General features: G+C 57.7%; 1 protein-coding gene across 8 annotated transcripts; it reads right to left on the bottom strand.

Annotated features, from left to right (window-relative positions):
- Positions 1-2,403: 2,403 nt before the first annotated feature.
- ATG16L2 (autophagy related 16 like 2) lies at positions 2,404-17,490 on the bottom strand. 8 transcript variants are annotated; one of them, XM_078058512.1, is made up of 18 exons: positions 17,330-17,489; positions 15,343-15,442; positions 14,427-14,529; positions 10,857-10,930; positions 10,368-10,619; positions 10,167-10,232; positions 9,758-9,871; positions 8,689-8,751; positions 7,997-8,105; positions 7,554-7,659; positions 6,817-6,887; positions 6,458-6,529; positions 6,217-6,337; positions 5,774-5,879; positions 4,755-4,904; positions 4,471-4,518; positions 4,247-4,348; positions 2,404-3,570 (listed from the first exon to the last, which is right to left on the bottom strand). In XM_078058512.1, exons 1-18 carry the CDS (start codon positions 17,445-17,447, stop codon positions 3,315-3,317), a joined length of 2,031 nt encoding a protein of 676 aa, XP_077914638.1. In that variant the 5' UTR covers positions 17,448-17,489; the 3' UTR covers positions 2,404-3,314. The 8 variants fall into 8 exon arrangements, with proteins under 8 accessions (XP_077914638.1, XP_077914641.1, XP_077914639.1 ...); XM_078058515.1 differs by lacking the exon at positions 14,427-14,529 and adding an exon at positions 11,169-11,224 and having other exon boundaries at positions 17,330-17,465; XM_036119463.2 differs by lacking the exon at positions 2,404-3,570 and adding an exon at positions 3,647-3,961 and having other exon boundaries at positions 17,330-17,487.
- Between the last annotated feature and the right edge of the window lie 1,527 nt (positions 17,491-19,017).

The raw sequence follows: 19,017 nt of genomic DNA, 5'->3' as shown, positions 1-19,017 counted from the left end.
CACAGAGGAGGCCGTACTCGTGCCCGCAGAACAGCCCCAGCGAAGAGCTGTGTCATCTTTGGTGCGGCCCAGAGCTGTGGGCCTGGAAGTCTCAGAGGTGGGAAACCCCCTCCGCCCCCAAAGACCACTGGGAGCAGGACCTAGAACTGGGTGTTCCAGACCAGGCCAGCCCCTCTCTGCAGAACCTGAGGGCAGTTTTCAGAAAAGTGGGAGGCCTGGGTTCTTATCCCAGCTCTGGCGTGTGACCCTGCACAAGACCCTGGCACCTCTCTGGGCCTCAGCCCGTGTACATAGCAAGGGAAAGGCCATTCCAGTTTTGACGTTAGAGACCCCAACTCAGGCACGCGGTCTGAGTACCTGAGAACTGAAAACCTGGAAGGTATGCAGACCTGAAAGGCAGAGGATACTGAAGGCCTAGAGAGGTTTTTAGCCCTGGGGCCCTATCCTCACCCTCTCTACCACCAGGGAACTTTTTCAAAGACTAGATGGAGGGGCAGCCTTCCCAGCTGGCTCCCCTCTGAGCTCTTCCCCTGCTGAGTCTTTGCCAGCCAGCCCCTCTTCCCCCACACCCACCCCTTCCCCGAATGCCTTCTGTCACTGGCCCTTCCAGCCATGCTCCTCCAGGAAGCGTTCCTTCCCAGTAAGCTGAGGTGCGAATGCGCTCCCTGAGGCAAAGCAGCTGCACGCCAAGGGTGTGCTGTCAGATTGGCCCCGCGAAGGAGGGAGGGTTTACGGGGAGCAGAGGGCTTACTGTCCCTGGAGTCGAGTGTATCATTTCTGAACGCCTTTTCTAGATTATCTAAGCAGCCTTCGCTGCAGTCCTGGGAAGTACCTGCCCCAAGTGGGGCAGCCGGTAACAGCCTCCCAGGATTCAAGTTCACCTCATTCCTGTGGCCCTGCGTGTCCCACACTTCAAGGGACACTGACCCTCCATAATCAGGCCTCGGTGGCCAGAGCCCGGAATGGAAAAAAGAAAGGATGCAGGGAGGGATTTAGGTTGGACACAAAGCTAGAATCCCCCAGCAATGGTGGAGGCAGGGCACATACCACTTGGGGACAGAGGGTAGGGGGATGCCCTGCAGCCCTGCATAATTGGGAGCCCAGATCCTCAAAATGTTTTATTTTGTTGTTTAAAAAAAAAAAAACCACAGTCACAAGCCAGCTCTGTGATCTCACAATACTTAATCTGCTGATTTTATCACCTGTGAAAGAGAGAAACTCCCTCACACGGAGGTTGAGAGGAACAAATAAAATACTGCATGGAAAGTGCAGAGCAGGGGCGCCTGGGTGGCTCAGTCAGTTAAGCGTCTGCCTTCGGCTCAGGTCATGATCCTGGAGTCCCGGGATCGAGTCCCGCATCGGGCTCCCTGCTCAGCAGGGAGTCTGCTTCTCCCTCTGACCCTCTTCCCTCTTGTGCTCTCTCAAATAAATAAAATCTTTAAAAAAAAAAAAAAAAGTGCAGAGCACTGTCCTGACACATAAGCACTGGGTAGTGGTGGCTACTGGAAGCACTGGTCTTTCCTGCCGGGAATCCCAGGAGACTGGAGAATGGCTCAGCAGACACTAAGCCGCTGGTGACTCCTGGTGGCCACTGGGTGCAGGACGAGAGGGCTGGGCCTCCGGGATCAGGCTGGAAAATTCTGGACTCTAGCATGTTCAGCTGTTAGACTTGCTGAGTTAGCCATTTAACAGACATTTCCTGAGGCTCTCTCTGGGCCAGGCCAAATCGCAGGAATTACTCTATTCCCATCCTGGCCTCTTCCAAGAGCTCCCTGACTGAAAATGGAGGGAAGGAGACACAGAGGAACACAAGGAGAGAGGAGGCCCCTAGCCAGCCTGGTAAGTGAGGAAAGGCTCTCAGGGAAAAGATCACGAAGGACAAATTTGAATTGGGGGCTGGGAGGGAAGAACATTTGGGGCAGAGAGAAAATCAATGTGCGAGACACATTCAGAGTAGCAAGGAAATGAAAATGCAGCTGAGGTCAGCGGGCTCATTCCTAAGGGCTTTGGATTTAATGCCAAAAAGCTTCTTTGCGGGCAGCCTGGGAACTTCAAAGGGTCGTATCTGTGACCACGATACCTTAGAAAGTCACTCTGGCCACGGCAAGAGGGGTCCGGGTGGAGACACAGCAAGACTAGAAGGGGGCCTGCGAGGCAGCTAGGTTCAAGTCAGACGCGGTGGCTGCACCCCTGGTGCCTGAGGATGTGGGGCGTGAGGGGAAGAGACGCTTACGGGGAGCTGCTGTCCAGGAGGCAACTAGGTGTGTCACCTGGCGCTCAGGGGACGGCTGGGCCAAGAGCAGTGAGTGAGCTGAGAGCCAGCAGAGGGTAGACTAGGTATTTCATCCCGCGCTCTCTGGCATGTGCCGGGAGCTTCACAGATACTAACACACTGAGTCTATACGGTAAATTCTGAGGTGAGGACGGTGTTTGTTTTTTTTTTTTGAGAGAGGGAGAGGGAGAGGGAGACGGCGTGAATGGGAAGTGGGGGAGGGGCAGAGAGAGAGGAAGAATGAATCTCAAGCAGACTCTGCTAAGCGTGGAGCCCAACACGGGGCTCCATCTTGAACCCCAAGATCACGACCCCAGCGGAAACCAAGAGTCGGACGCCTAACGGACTGTGCCACCCAGGCGCCCTCTGAGGTGAGTACTAGTATTTTCCCCTTTCGCAGAGGAGGAAACTAAGGCACAAAGCCGTTAAGGAACCTGTTTAAAATCACCCAACTACTAAAGAGCGGGCTGTGACTCCAACACAGACAGCCCGGCTGCAGAGTCCCGGCTCTCAGCAACCTGCTGCTCGTCCTGGAACGGCTTCCTAACCCTGGGAATGGCAACAACCCCCAAGGGAGACTTCGGAAGGTGATAAGGAAGGAAACTGAGAATTCTAAAGCAAAGCCTTTGAATCTCAGATGAGCAGCATGCTACAGTAAGGTCCCCTCAGGGACAGAAGTCCCTTCTGCTGTCTTGTGACTGGCAATGGCTGTCCTGCTGGCGACTCCTCCATGCACGAGGTTGACAGAACAAGTGGGGTGCCCAGGCTCTGCCCTGCTGGGTCTGCCTTGTACTCCAGAGGCTCGTGGTGCCCCTGTAAGTGAAGCCCCAGCCCAGGCCCAGCCCGTGGCCACCCCCCCCCAACACGAAGACCTACCCAGGCCGTTCCCCACACGTTCCGGGCTCCCCCTCTGGAGCAAGAACATGCCCCCATCTAAAGGCAGGCCTGGTGTACTAAGTACTTGACATCACTCTCAGGTGTGTTAGGACCCTTTCCACCAGAGCCCCTCTTGGAACTCCCATGGCCCCTCCATAGCCTCAGTCTACCCTGGGCGCCTGAAGTAGGAGGGTCCAAGGTGTTGGCTTGGCCTCTGGACCAGCGTGGACCAAGGGTGAGATTCCCACGGCTCCAAGAGCCACTGCCCTTTGCTGCCTGTGAGCCTTTCTTCATGCTGTCTCCTCGGACGGGAACAGCACCGAGGCCAGCCTGGCCCGGCCCCAGCTCTGTGCAGGAGGAGGAAGGGGGCCAAGCCCAGGCGTCCTCGAGCCACCAGCCCAAAGGCCTCTGCCACCTGAATGCTGCAGAGAGGCAAGCAGATACCAGTTTAGATGCAATTTTTTTTCACTTACGTCAAAGAAAGTGAGAAGTCAGAGATAAAACAAGCAAAAAATACTGTAATTCCCCCCCGACACACACACTTTTTTTTTTCAACAGACAGGCCAGGTCCTGCCGGGCCCTATTCCCCGTTAAATGCCCCAAGGCCACCCCCCTCCCATCCCACCCCCAGCCCCACTTGCTCCGGAGCCCCGTGAGCGGTGGGAAGCTGTCTTCTGGCCTTGGGCTTCAGACTCGAGCTCCAGCCCTGGCAGGAGAAGTCACGGCTAGTGCCAGAGCACAACCTTCCTGGCCTGGTCTGCGCTCACCACATGGCTCCCCGAGGAGCACCAGGCCACGGCGTTGACGGCAGTGCTGAGGACGGGGAGGGATGGGATTCAGGGAGGAGGCATCAGAAGCTGGGCCTGCAGCCTGGGTTCTGCCCCTCGTTACTGGAACAGGGCAGCCTGAGGCTCTCTCTAAGCCTGTAAAATGGGCTCACAGAGCTGCGCACAAGGGAAAGCACCTTGTGAACTAAGAAGGGCTCTGAGGGGGAGGGGGGGATGTGGGGACAAGGGCTGGGGACTCCAGGGTCCCAAGCATGTCAGAACCTGGAACTGGCTTAGCAGCACTGGGGCCGGGGGTGGGGGCCGTGCTCACCAGTGGGGTCCCCGCAGACTACCCTCCAGCTTGCCGGTGTCTACATCCCAGATGTAAAGGGCTCCGTCCCAGGAACCTGCCAGGGCATAGCTTCTGTCCGGGCTGCAGTGGGCACAGCAGGGCAAGCAAGAAATGAGCAGAGGCGAGGGCGCACGCATGCAGACACGGACATACACGGTCGGGGGGGCACACTCAGGCACAGGCACGTGCTCTCGCACACACACCTGAACACAGCTTTGGTCCAGTCAGAACCACACCTGAAGCCATCAGCCCTGAGGACAGACACAACCAGGGTCAGAATGAACGTGGCCGCCGGTCCCTGCCCTCAGCCAGGAGCTTCAAGAGCTTCCTCTCTCCATCAGGAGCTTGGGGCACCTCAGCAGGTCCTGGTCCAGAAGGGCGTCCAGAATGGGTCCCCCACTGACAGGTCCAGAAGGGCCCTTAACAAGGGATGAGAGACCCAGCTGCCCCGGCCAAAGCCACAGTGCCGGGGGCACAAAGCAGGTACCTGAATGCCTGGCGGATATTGCTGACACGAAGGTCGATGACCTTGAGTGTGTCATCTCGGGAACAGCTGAGCAGATGCAGCTGGTCTTGGCTGAGGTTCAGGGAGGTGACCCGGCCCTGCACAGGGATGATCTGGGTGCAGCAGGGGACCCTGAGGAGCAGAGACAGGTAGGGATGAGGAACAGCCCACCAAGGCCACTCCTGACAGGTGAACAAAGTCAAGAGGGGCCCCGGGTCTCAGATCACCGGGGCCAGGGCTGACGCTGACTAGTCTCCCTTCTCCCACTGCGGCCAGCCCCTCCAAGAGGAACTTAGCCAGCCTTTGACTAGAAGCTGGGACCTCGAAACCCCTGGGTCGCTAAAATAACCGCTGGAGAGGAAACGAGAGTTGCCGTTAAATGTGTGAGAGCGCAAAGGGTCTCCGACAGCAATCACCGCGCACCTGGAAGGAGACCCGGCACCGGCTCCGGCACCGGCTTTTATAAATCACCCCCCACGCCGGGCTCTAGGCCGGAAAACAACGAAAACTTTGTTTCCTTTGATTTAAAAGTGGTATCTAGGGCGCCTGGGTGGCTCAGTCGTTAAGCGTCTGCCTTCGGCTCAGGTCATGATCCCAGGGTCCTGGGATCGAGCCCCACATCGGGCTCCCTGCTCAGCAGGAAGCCTGCTTCTCCCTCTCCCACTCCCCCTTGTGTTCCCTCTCTCACTGTCTCTGTCTCTCTCTCTGTCAAATAAATAAATAAAATATTTAAAAAAAATAAAAGTGGTAACTAAGTAGAAAAGGAGGCTCCTCCATTTTGGTTGGCAAGGCCCAGGCAGAGTCCAGCAGCTGGACCAAGAGCCACTAAAAAGGTGCCACAGGTCCCCGGAGGCAGCGGAGCCTTCAAGGGGCCACACCTAGACAGGCCACCGCAGCCTCACTTCCCTGAGGTGCCTCCATGGCTCTGTGGCCAGAGAAACGAAAGAGAACACAGGAAGCCTGTCCCCATGCCTCCACCCCCCACAGCCCATGCCTGTCACCTGCTGTCCCAGAACCGGATCTTCTGGTCACTGTGGCCACTGATGATGACATGGTCCCCACACACCACATCATTACAGTAGGAAAGGACATTGATGGTCCTGGAGCCTGGGGACCAAAGAGCAGAGCCCTAGCCTCAGAAAAAGGTTGTTGGAAGCCATCCCACTGGACATACGGAGAAGCTGAGGTCCAGAAGCCCCAGAGGGGTAAGTATCCTCCCCAGACTAGAAACCAGGTCCCCTGCTTCCCAGCCCAAAGCCTGAGGTCACCAAGAAACCAAGCAGAAAAAAACACCGATGGGGAGTAGAGAAGGAGAGGCCTTGGGACCTTTCACCCCAAATGCCTGTGAATCTTAGAGCCATTCCCACAGAACAGGCTGAGGTGTTCTTGACCTGGCTTGGGGGTGCCAGCAGGTAGGGAGGGGGAGGGAGGGGCTGGGCCTCACAGTAGGCGCGGCCGAGGTCCCACTCCTTCACCGTCCGGTCTCGGCTCCCAGTCACCGCCTGATGCCTTGTTAGCCTGAATTTGGCAGCCGTCACCTTGTCTGTGTGTCCAGACAGTGTCTCCTGCCCCCCCCCCACATCCCACATATGGATCAAGGACATGGCCAAGACTCCATAACATCCCCCCTCAGGCCCCAAGGCATGACCCCTGACCCCAGGGCTGCCTCCTCAGTCAGGCCTTACCTTGGACTGTACCTCCCCCACCTTCCAGAGCTGGGCGGCCTGATTGTAAGTAGCTGCTAATACCTGTGAGCCCTGGAGGGATGGAAGGGGAAGAGAAAGGCCCTGAACCTGGGCCTGGACAGAAGCAACATCCCTCACACCAGGGAGCTGGGGCAGGGGCTGCCTTGAGCCTCCCAGATCATCCAGACAGGCAGAGTAGCCTCCAGGCCCAGGGAGGGTTTATGTAGCAACCAGAGGGACTGGTTCTAGGACATCCAGGATGTTCCCTTATGTCCCAGAGCCCCCACCTGCCCAGTGTGGAGACTGGGGACGGGGGCACACAACAGACGTCCCATGTCACTGAGGCTAAGTCCCCTCACCGAAGGGTCGAAGTCCACACTGGTGATGCTGCCACCAGCTCCTTCAAGGGTTTGGTTGGCCTCCAGACGATCTGGGGGGACCAGGAAAAGGACAGGTGAAATGAAGTCACTAACCTCATGAAGAGGAGTTGCTGGGAAGATCAGTCTCTCCCACATTAGACGAAAGACTTCTGGGGGCCTGGGCTGGAGGCTGCACCTCCCTAAACTGCCAGCAGGGGGCTCCAGGGGGCAGCTGATGATCTCACAGGGCTACAGAGGACCAGGGAGAAGGGACTGTCCTGGGGTCACACAGCAAGCCAGGGCCAGACGTTTCTCTAGGAAGCCTCCGGGAAATGACTGTGACTCCCCAACACACCCACCTCTACAAGCAGAGGGTAGTTAACACTCATCTCCTGAGTTCTGAGAGCTCAAGTGATACCAGAAGAGGAGGCCAGCTGGTGGGCCCCAGGGACCTGCTTCTCAAGGGCCTATCCCTGCAGAATCTAATGAGAAGGGACCCCCGCTTCCCCTAACAGGGACCATCTGAGCTGGGCCCTCCCCATCCTGCAGACCTGGATCCCAGCAACTAGGAGGCTCAGCCCAGAGCTCTTGCCAAGGGGTCATCTGGCCACTGCCCACAAAAATGTTACATGTGAGGAAACACCAACAGATCTAAGACCTTTGCCCACTAAGGAGCAAGCTGAGGGTGGGCTCTGGAGAGAAAGCCCCAGGATGGCCCACAGAGGAGAAACCCTCACCTCCCACAACATTCCAGAGGTGGATGAGGCGGTCAGCCCCTCCGGTGGCCAGGAGGCTGCTACTGGCGCCAAAACAAACAGCATTGACCTCGGAAAGGTGGGCATCCTGCGGGGAAAAGGGAGGTTGGTGCCTCTGGCCCTCACCAAACGCACCTCTCTGCACACACAGGCTCTCACACGCACCCCTGCACACATCGGGTCTCAGCAGCCCTGCAGCAGCCTCCCGCTACACTTCCCCACCGTCCCCTGCCCGGCCTCCTGATCTCCCTCTCCAGTCCATCCCCCATCACTAAATGCTGAAAGGCTTCTACCGCTGGATGGGAAAGAACACTTGTGCTCTAGCTGAGGAGCCCAGCCTTGCCTCCCTGGCCTCTGTGTACCACCCCTGGGGCCTGCACTCCCCATATGGTCACCTCGTGCATGTGGCCCAGCCCCTCCCTTACCAGCACATCCTGAACCTGGGTAGGAGGTTGGGCAGCCACACACACAGGGATGCTCTGGTATCGCGGCTCAGGAGCTCCCCCAATGGAGTGGCCTCTCCTCTTCTTGAAACTGGGTGGGGGGCAGGTGTTAGGAAGGCATTTGGCAAGGCCTTCGGACATGGGGGTCTCATGCTCCTGAGGCGGCAACAACAGAAAGCAGACAAGAAAGGTGGCAGAACATGGCCCAGAGGGGCAGCGAGCTCATTCCCAACCCAGCCTCTGACCCCGGGGGTCAGTGTGAAGACGGGAGGGGCACAGAGGCAGGGAGGAGTTGGTGAATGCAGAGCAACCTCTGGGCTGGGGTTTCCGTCTGAGCCCTGCTGCCACTTGGCTCTGTGACCCTGGACAAGTCCTGACACATCTGAGCCTATTTCCCAACTGAGTGGTAGTTCCTATCCAGGCTCAGGCTGGAGATCCTGGTCCTCTGTGGGGACCACGGATGAGGGACAGAGCGTGGAGGACAGCCAGGCAGGGCCTGGAAATGAGGGAAATGAGGTCTGGGAGAGGCAGCAGAGATTCACACAGACAGCTGGGCAACACACAGACGGACAGATCGAGACATACACAGACCAAGCCTGGAGTCCAGAAGCCTGACACGGGCCTCCAAGGGGCCCAAACCCTTCACACACATGTAGGTGCACACACACACTTACTCCAGAAGCTCCTTCACCACATCCACACAGCGGGAGAGTGTCAAGGAGGTGGCAGAGGCAGATCTGGGGTAGAATTGAGAGATGTGCTAAGGGACTGGCCAGTGAGTGTGCAGACGGCAGCCACTCATCCCTACACCCTGCTGGGGACACTGAGGCTTGCAGGCCTGTGAGCCTGGGACAAGAACTTGGCTCCTCCAAGAGCAGGAGAGCGGGATGACCCACGGCAGTCCCCGGAAGGTGGAGGCAGGGAGGGATTTAGGAATAAAGTCTCCCAAAGTTTCCACCATGATGGTAAGAACTGCCTCACCACCCAAGTGCCCTCCACCCAAAGTTCTGAGGAGGCTGAGCTGGGGCATATGGGGGAGAGGGTGAAGGTGCCCTCAGGCTGGGACAGCACAAGGCTGGCGGATGGAGGGAGGTAAAACCTAGGCCTGCTGAGTGACCTCAAAAATGCCCAGAAGAGGATGCGTCCTGGGCTGACTTGGCCCACCGGGGCTGCCAAGGACTTTGGGGACCAGCATCTCATGCCCCTCCCCAAAGTTCTTTCACTGCCCCCAGGCCCGGACACCAGTGACCTGCAAGGAAGGGCTGAAAGAGAAGCCTTCAAGTTGGTGAATGGAGCAAGGGTGGGGGCGGGCAGCTGCAATGACAGACAAATGGAGATGAACGGGAGAGACTGAGGGGTTGCATGGGCTTCAGAAGCCCGTGTGAGCTCACATCTATACGTGCTCTCACGCGCTCGGATACGCTCCCCCAAGCTTGTACACACATGTGCTCTCGTGTCCCTGTGAGGACACGTTTGCACACCTGCGCCCCTGTGACAGCCGAGTCCTGGGCCTCGCCCACAGTTCCCTCCTGGTGACACCCTTTCACCAGCCTGACACCGCACCCCCACAGCTCTGGTCCTGGGAAGGCGCCGGAGTCCCTAAGACGGCAATGACCCCAAGAGGCTCCAGGCACTGGAGATCAGACCTGTCCTCTCCCCTGAGCCCGAGCTGGGCCCAAGGCCCTAGAGGAAGACTCTGGGTGGGGCGTGGGGCCCAGCTCAGAGCTCTGGGACAGTCCTCACCTGAACGGCCTCTTCCACTTCTCACCAGCCTCACTCTTCAGGGACAGGGGCTCAGCAGGCCGGGCCAGAGTCTCAGCCTCCTCTCTGATCCCGTCGCCTATGGGGTTTGGGCTCCTGGACAGGGCGTGAAACTCAGGGAGGTCAAGGGACCAGCGCCTCCCTGCCCCCAGGGCACAACACACAGCACGGTGAAGAGGGATCTTGCGGGCAGCCGTGCTGGCGCCTACGACCAGACCACGCGAGTCTGCACGTGTCCTGCGGGCTCAGTCTACGTGGGGGCCTCGTGCAGACAGGTGGGGGCGGGGTAGAATTGCAGGCGGAGGCCAGAGAAAAGGGCGCCCTAGAGCACGCGGGGCAGAGCGGGCTGCGGAGGCTCGGCGGGCCGGACCGGGCGCGCCCCCACGCTTACTCGCTGATGCTCACTGTCCGCTTGGCAGCCTTCTTCAGCTCCAAGGACATCCGCGCCTGCTTGGCCCTGGCGGAAGAGAAGCATCCAGAGAGCCGCACCGGGCCGACGCGCCTCGGGCCGCGGAGGTGAAGCGCGGAGCGTGCCCTCCCCCACAGGGCCGCGGCGCTCTCGTCTCCGAGGGGCGGGGCCAAGCGCGCTCACTTCTCGTGGCGCTCGAGGCGCAGGTTGCGCTCGGCGGCGGCGCGCGCCTTGCGCTGCACGAGCCGGTCCAGCAGGTCACGCGCCTCCTCCTCCAGCCTGCGCAGGGCCGCCTCCCGGAGCCTGGCGTGCGCGCGCAGCGCCTCGTAGGCCTCCCGCTGCGCCACGTTCAGCGCCCGCTGTGCGTCCACTTGCCCGGCCTGCCGCGCCCGCGCCTCCTGCAGCTCCGCCGCGCGGGCCTCCAGAGCCGCCAGCCTGCGGGAGGGGGCACCCGTCGTCGCGGCGCGGTGGGAGCCGGTCTCAGAGGTGGGCAGACTTGCACCTTCCACGCCGTCAGGCAGGTGGCTAAGCCAGGTCTCCCACTACGTGGGGAAAGCTCCCGGGCCGTGCTGGAGACACGCAGGAGCACCCCGTCGCCCCTTCCCCGGCAGAGGTGGCCCCGAGCCACCCAGCGATGGGCGCGGTCCCCCCTCGCACCGGCCCGCGCCTCACCTGCTTTGCCGCTCCTCCAGCGTCGCCTCCAGGGTGCCCAGGGCCGCGCTCTTCTCCACCACCTGGTAGGCCATCTGGGGGCGGTCGGGGGCGGAAGGTGGGCGGCAGCGCCTCTGCAGGGCTCCCGCCGCGCGCCCCCAGCCCCTCTCCGGCTGGACGTGGAGCAGAGTCGGCTGCTCCCCCACCCCGAAAGCACAGGCTCTGACAGGTGAAGGGCCGCGCACAGAACGCACTGCTGTTGTGTGGAACAGTGGAAGGGCCTTGGGCTCTGGAGCCTAACACCTGAGTTTCAGCCCTGGCAGGGCCACTTACTTTCTCTGTGACCCCGGGGCGGTCATTTAACCTCTCTGAACCTGCTGTTTCCTCACCTGTAAAGTCGGAATGATAGCACTTACCTCATAGGGTAATGTAGAATTACTAGAAGGAGTAATATTTCAGATAATAGCAAACGTTTATATAGCACGTGTGTCATGCCCTGTTCTGAGCACTACACACATACTAACTTTTAATCGCCATAACGCGAGCATGAGGTAGGTACTGCCATTTTCCCGATTTCGCAGACGAGGACACTGTCACAGAGAGGTTAAGTGTCTTGACAAAGTTACACAGCTAAGTGGCAGACCACGTAACATGATGCTCCAAGTACAGGACAGGTCTACAGGAGAGGTTCAAGGGGTGCGGGCTCTGTTCCCCACTTCTCTAACCCTGGCCTACCCGAGCATAGCTTCCAGAAAGCAACCAGGAGCCCTAAGCAGAGGCACAGGGCAAGAAGGAGAACGGGCTGTGGGAGCATAGAGGCCAGACTGAATACCTGAGCCGCCCCCAGGCCTAGAATGGGGGTGAGGGTCACCTCATCCGTGCCCCTGCCTCATTCAGCAGTCCTTCAACCAAGAGCTGGGGAAGCCACAGAGAGGAAGGTCAAGTCTCACTTTTTAGCGCTAAAGGGTCAGCAGAAGAGATAGACCTCAGGTGAAGCGGTTCCTACCAGTGTGACAAGAGGAGCAAGAGGAAATAACCAAGGCGGGGGCTCTGACTGCTAACCTGTTCCTCACGTGGGCCTGGTGAGGGACGGACTGAGGAGCGAGGCCAGCGCTACTCAGCCGCACTGACAGATCTCCCTCTGCCCGTGCGCCTGCCCCTGCCTACCTTCCTAGCCGGCCCAGTTCCTAACGTTTGTAATTCCTTTCACCACGGAGCAGTCTGACCTCCACTTCTGCTTCCTTGCCTGTCATTTACTTTCACTGATAGTCTGTGATTCAATATTTTGGGGAGGTTTTTCAAAAGCCAAATAATAGAGATGGAAAACAGATTAGTGGGTGCAGGGTTAGGGATGGTTGGGGGAGAGGGGTGCATTGTGGCCAAAAAGGGTAGCAAGAGGGAGATCTTTGTGGTGACGAAATTGTGCTGTATATTGCCCGTCACACAAATCTACATATGGGACAACATGACAAAGAAATGTATGTATATTTCATATCAATATCATTTTCCTGATCATGTATGCTATAGTTACATAAGAAGTAACCAATCTTTGCAACTTCCTATGACCTATAATTATTTCCCCCAAAAAGCTAAAATAATAACAATGATATATGCTTATTGCGATATGTGAAACAGTACTAAGAATTAAAGAAAACTCCCCTTCCCCTGGCATATCCAATGGGAACTGACTGGTGTGTTCTGAGGAAGTGCCAGAGAGGAAGTGCTAAGGGCAAGGGGTTTGTGGAAGTGTCCCAGACCAAGGGGACTATTAGTTCAGAGACAGGGAGAGTGGCAGGAAATTCTGGAGAACTCCACTGGGAAGGCTAAAGGGCTCTGGAAGATGTATACCAAACTGACAATGGGAGAGATGGTGAAGGGGGTTTCACTTCTTTACTCGGTGGGCTTCTGTTCTCTTGAAATGTTCACAAGCATGTGTGTCTGTATTGTCTTTTTTTAAGGGAGATCTTTTTGTTATTAAAATATATCACTCTGGGGGCGCCTGGCTGGCTCAGTTGGTAGAGCATGGGACTCACAATCTCCGGATCGTTAAGTTGAAGCCCCACGTTGGGCATGGAGGCTACTTAAAAAGAAAAACGTGTGTGTGTGTGTGTGTGTGTGTGTGTGTGTACACATATATACATACATACATAGGTGTGTGTGTATATATATTTCTCACTGTGAGTGCTGTATGGAGAATGGATGGGAGTGCCAAGGGAGGGGTTGTCCAGAAATGATGAGGGTAACTTGGGCCAGGCCAACAGAGAGTTGATGGATTTGGAGGCAGGATCCATGAGCTGATGACTGCTAGCTAGCTCAGGATGGAGGGCTGGGAGGGACCAGAGGTGCCCCCTCAGTTTCCAGCCCAGTGACTACCAGTTGGGGGTGGAGGGTCTACCTCATCCATCATTTAGTCTACAAATATTTATTAGCATGGACTGTGAGGACAGACCCCAGGGATAAGTGGAAGCAAAGCAAGGGCATCCCAGGCCTTGGGGATTTCACAGCCCAGGAAGTGCCTCAAATGTCAAGTTGTAACTACAATAGGGGCTCTGAGGGAGAGGCTCTCACTGGGTTCATAGCCCCACTCCCACACTCGTTGGGCAAGTAACGTGGCATGCTGTAACTAGGCATGTGTTTATGGCCTATCAGTCTCCATTGGACTGGAAGCTCCATGGGGCCAGGTCTTGTCCTTATCATGTGCCTTGGATAATGACAATTGTCAATAAATCTTTGTTGAAAGAATGAATGGAGATCACAGAAGATGGATTCATGTGGGAAGGAGTTCAGATCCTGGCTCCGCTTCTCTAAGCCTCAGTTTCCTGCTGTAGAGTTGTGGAGGATTAACTGAAATAATGCTTAGCCCAGCACCTGCAGGAGTCCCCTCTCCATGTGGTGCTTGCCATATACTATGGGGGAGATGGGGAATCTGATTTTAGATGTGATGTCCAAGAACCCCAGCTGACCAAAGAGTGTGGAGCTCAGGGGAGAAGCCTGGGCCAGAGACAGGTCTGGGAGTCAGCAAACCATCTTTGAGGCCATAGGAGTCCGTGAACCCACCCAAGCTCCAAGGAACACCCACATTTCAAGAGGAGGAGGAAACGAACCAGAGAAGGAAGTTCAGAAGCAACTGCTACAGAAAAGAGAAGAAAACCAGGACAATGTGGTGAAACTGCAGCCAAGAGACACCACGGGGTGGGGGCAGCAGTGTCGGGTGGAAGTAGCACACCCTGCTGTGGGGGTGGGCCACCTTCCTCATTTGGTCTGCAAGTGTGTACTGTGCATCAGCCGGTGCTGGGCCCCGGGGTTGGGGAGGCAGGCTGTGAACAGAACAGGCGGGACCGTCTGGAAGGGGGAACAGACTCATCTGGCCTTGTGCACCTCATCCTCCTCTCTCAGCTCTCACCTCACATCCTCTAGCTGCTGTTGGAGACCACGTCCTCCTGGGCTGCCAGAACCAAGCTAGAGAGCACTGTGGCACTGGACTTGGGGAATGTCCCTCACTTGCCAGATCCCTTGGACCACATCCCCTTGCCCCCAAAGTCCTGGATTCTGGCCCCACGCCATTCTCTCTCAGACCCCTGCCCAGCCTACCTCACCACAGACCCGCCGGAGCCCTTCCTCCTTCTCTTGCCACTTCACCCTCAGAGTGGTTGGTGATGGGACTTGGTCTGAGTCAGGCCCCGATTCCTCTTCCCTGCCAACCAATAAGAGAACGGTGTTCTTTGTCCCTCAGTTCACCCACAGGATGAACACGGAAAGCCTGAAACCAAAACCATGAACTTTCTCCTAAGGAAGATGGAAGCCCAAAGCCAGTAGAGGAAAAGGCAAGTCTCCAGAAACTGAAACTGCCCATGACTCCTCTGCCCTAGGACCTCCCCAGGCCTTGGGTTCGCTAGCTAGGACCCTCCTTAAGAAGCACCTCCCAGGGGCGCCTGGCTGGCTCAGTCGGTTGGGCGTTTGCCTTTGGCTCAGGTCCCGAGACCCTGGGATTGAGCCCCTGCATCGGGCTCCCTGCTCCACGGGACCCTGCTTCTCCCCCTCCCTCTGCCTGCCACTCCCCCTGCTTGTATGTGTGTGTGTGCATGCTCTCTCTCTCTGTCAAATTAATTAATTAATCTTTATTAAAAAAAAAAGCACCTCCCAACTCTGAGGCCCAACCCATTCTTGGTTCTCATCTTCACTCCCCCTTTGGTATATGTAGCAAGACCCTTTCTGTAGGCATCAGGTAAGGATCAGGGACACAAAAAGAGGAGGGGGAAAGGCAGGAGTGTGGGGGGTGGGAAGGGAAGAGATGAGACAAATGCAGAGATGGACTTAGAAAGGTGGTGGAGAAAGGGCATTCTAAGCAGCTGGCCTGGAGAAAGTTTCAAGAGACCACCTCCTCCCTCCCCTGGGTAGCATTTAAGGACCAATGAGATGCCAGGGGGAAAATGAAGCCAGCATAGGCAGTGGGGGCAGGGCCCGGGCATAGGCAGCCCATTGTAACCAGGAACACTCATACACTCACCAGGGGCCCTGGAGGGTAGCAGGAGTGACATCATTTGGCTCTGGCTGCAGCTTCTCTGAGATCCGGGCCAGCAACTCAGCCTTCTCTAGGAGATGGTTATCTAGGGGTACAAAGACAAACACTTTCCAGCAGACTCCAGGCATACCTCTCTGGCTGGGAGGGCTGCAGGAGCCCAGGGATGCAGAATGGCAGAGCTGCTGGCAGGCTGGGCTCTGCCCTTTGCCTGAGGAGTGTTTGTGGGCTCTACCCAGACCTTCAGCCCTGGCACAGCCTCCTCACAGCACCTGCCCACAGGCCCTCCCAGGAAACCGTCTCTCCAGGGGACAGAGAAAGACAGCCACTGCAGGGGAAGTAGATGGCTGGCCTCACCGACCACTGTGGGTCCTGAGGGAAGGACAGCGCCAGGGATTGATTCAGCCTTGCCCCAGAGCAAGTCTTTGCCCCAAAGAGTGATGAAATAAACGCAGCTCCACCTGCCTAGGCCTTTGGCAAATTACTTCCCCTCCAGGGGCTCTAATTTTCTACTCTAAAATAAACAATCCTCTCTTCCCCTGAGTTGGGGTAAGGTTCCCCCAGGCCAGAAGAGAAAGTCCTTGAGCAACTATCCAGCAGACCTCCTTGAATTTGGTAGCTTTTGCTACAGACCCTGGAATATCTCCCTCCACCCCCACCACACTCACTTCCTCTTTTCTCACCAGTTCCAGGGTAGGGTGGGGGTGGTAAGCCCAGGCCTAGCTCCTCAGCTCCTTTCCTTCACCCAGTTCCCTGCCTGTCACTTCGACTGAGGTCACTGGGCTAGTTCTCACACAAAACCCCACCCCAGCCCCCAGGGCACTGCACTGGCCCCCCAGCAAATCTAAAGAAGATGCCATTTTGCCCAATTTATGGGTGATAAATCTGAGGCTTAAGGATGCAACCCACCCAAGACCACAGAGAAAACTGGAGCTTCATTACGTCTGATCGCAGCCCTCGGGGTCTCTCCAGTCCCACAGATTGCAGCTCCTGGGGGACAGGGGTGACTTTTCCCTCAAATTGGATGGTTCCACTGTCCATCAGAGCAGTGAAAAAGTGAGGTTGCCTGGAGGCAGGAGGCTGACCTCACATCCCTGAGGGAGAGGACCAGCAGCCTACAGGGCTGCAGGTAAATGGCCCAGGACAAGAGCTGAAAATTCAGTTTGGGGGATCAGGGGGGAGATAGTTAAGCAGCAGCCAAAATTAGGACCAGTGATGGAACTGGAGGGATAGTGGTTGTAACTCCCCCCACCCAAACCCCCCAACATACAATTTCGAGTGACCAGAGCCACTTACACACATGCACACTTGTTCCCCCTGGCTTGAACTGCCATACCCACTCCTGACCAGCCCCCCCCCCCCCGGGGCCCCAAACACCTGAGTATGACTCTTCTTGGGCTCAGCCAGCAGCCTGGAGTCCCCTGGTTCTCCCTCGGGCTGGGGTTGCCCGAGCACAGAGGTGCTTCAAAAACCTGAGCCAGGATCACTTACCAGTGGCAAAGCCTGAGACTCTGAGCTTCCTCCCTAGAGATTCAGAGTAGAAGTAGCTGCTCTCAAGAGTTCTTTCACTGGGTCACAGGGACCAAATGGATTGACTAGGTTGTACCCTGAGAACTGCCCCGGGAGGGGGAAGCATAAGAGACCCTAAAAAACCAACACTAGCTAACAAACCCGTGCCCAGGAAACCCAGTCCGGGAGAGGCGGGCCCTGAGGGGCCAGGAGGGCAGGAGCACCGGGAGGGAGCTCCGTCCTGGAAGGGGCTCTAAGCTAGAGCCTGGACTGGAAAGGGCAGGAATGCTGGCTAGTCAGAGGTGGGGCGAAACGGAGGGGCCAGGAGGCCCAAGGATTCGGAGGCGAGAAGGCTTTTCTGCCCGCGGGTCACTGCCCGAGGAGCCAGACAACCCTCTCTCCCCGCGCCCGGATCTCCGTCCCCTCCCTCCACTGCCATCTTGCAGGGCCCCCGTGGCGCACTCACAGGCCGGCACCAGCTCCACGAAGAGTGTCTTTTGCGTGCGGTCCCGCTGCCGAAGCTGCCGCACTATGTGGCGTTTCCAGCGGGCGACGGGCACGCCGGGGGCGCCGGGCCCCGCCATAGCCGCTCTCCCGCCCACACGGCGCGCCGCTCCCACGGAGGGAGGCGCGACCGGGGCGGGGCCTCTGGGGGACTCCGTGACGTCAGGGGGCGGCAGCGGCGGGGACTCCCCGGATCGTCCTAAGAGCGTTCGTCGGGGGAGAAAGCCAAGCAAATGTGCTGGGAAGCCTACCCCAGGGTCTACAGCACCCGGACCGCACCAGAAATTCTCACCCACGTCGGGGTCCTATTGCTGTCCGCCGCAGTGAGCCGGGATGGAGGTCGCAGCCTCCGGGGCGGCTTCCCCCACGCCTGTGGGCGCGCTGTCGGGCCGGCCTCCCGGTGCCGGTCCTCAACCCCTCGGCGCCGAGACCGAGTTCGGAAGTAACCGACGTCGCCCACGGCCCCTCCGGTCAGGTCGCGCTCCGAGCTGGGGACTTAGAGACCCCTCACACCCGGACCCTGCCCTGGAGGCGCTCAAGGTCTGCGAGGGGAGGCGACACAGACACGAGGCACACACAGCGTGACGGCGAGGTGGAGCGCCGAGGAGGAAGGGACTGAAGTGAAGAGGCGCTGCTTTCGCAGATGACGGCGTTTGAGTTGGAACCGGAGGGCTGCAATAGGTAGGTGCTGGCCAGGACGAGAGAAGGATTCCAGGCAGCGGGAAGAACAGGTGCAGAGGTTTGAGGATATCAAAACTCCCAGAGGACAGAAACTCGTGAGACAGGAAGAAGAGCCCTTGTGGAGAGCAGGGCTTAGGGGCTCCGTTCTTCGCAGAAAGTGGAGGTCCCTGAGAGTGAAGGGCTGCAGCTGACTTCATCTGGCAAATCCCGGGCCCCTGGGGTTGCACAAGAGTGGGTGGCTAGCCTGGCCAGCAGCCCCGTGTCCTGTCCCCGGGCTCAACCGTTCACTCTCTTGGGGCGGCCTCTGGAGGAGTAGCAACATCTCGTGCAGGTACACTTGACAGTGAATCATGGGTTGCAGGGAACTGTGATAAAACTGTCTCCAGCCAACACCCCCTGTCCAGAGCTCTGCAGACACATCTGGTGTGAAGAATGAAAGGAGGGATTCACTGGACCCAGCCTCAGCCTGCTCTCTGTGAGTGAATGCAGGCCTGTCTCTCCCCCGGGAAACAGAGAGAAATCCGGCGACACTGGGGAGCCACACAGGCCCTGGAGGTGACAGGTCTCTTGAGATGCGCATGGTGGGATGGGTCACAGGACTTGGAAGGCAGTAAATGCCAGTGACACCCCAGGATAATGGACCCCTGCTATGCTTTGAAACCACCATGAACTGAGCTCAGCCCCTCACATTTCCTTTGCACAAGTTCCTTTGAAACACCTTCCCCTCTAGTCCTCCCGACTCCTCCTCATGGGTCACTTCCTCCAGGAAAACTTTCCTGCCCCTTCACTGACTGAAGGCCTTTCTGACCTGAGCCACATTCCAAGCCTAGCCTGTCTGTTGAAGGAGTGAGTGTAGGTAGTAACAATTTCCAGAAGGCATGCCCAGGAGACTCCATATACCATGGAGACCCAGAGCCAGTTGGTGACAGTGAAGAATTTCTTTTAGGACTGTCTTGACTCTCAGGTGCT

Source organism: Halichoerus grypus, chromosome 11, assembly GCF_964656455.1.
Source record: "Halichoerus grypus chromosome 11, mHalGry1.hap1.1, whole genome shotgun sequence".
In the NCBI taxonomy this organism is placed as follows: Eukaryota; Metazoa; Chordata; class Mammalia; order Carnivora; family Phocidae; genus Halichoerus; species Halichoerus grypus.
Note: the sequence above shows the minus strand (reverse complement) of the source record. Positions and strands in the feature narration are given on the sequence as shown.

Bases quoted from the DNA above. Each gene is read 5' to 3' on its own strand.
- ATG16L2 (XM_078058512.1), bottom strand. From the start codon at position 17,447: ATGGCGGGGCCCGGCGCCCCCGGCGTGCCCGTCGCCCGCTGGAAACGC. The intron at 15,443-17,329 runs GTGAGTGCGCCA...TTGTACCCCTAG, and splicing joins CGTGGAGCTGGTGCCGGCCT to ATAACCATCTCCTAGAGAAG. The intron at 8,106-8,688 runs GTAAGTGTGTGT...CCCCCCACCCAG, and splicing joins GTGGTGAAGGAGCTTCTGGA to TTTCAAGAAGAGGAGAGGCC.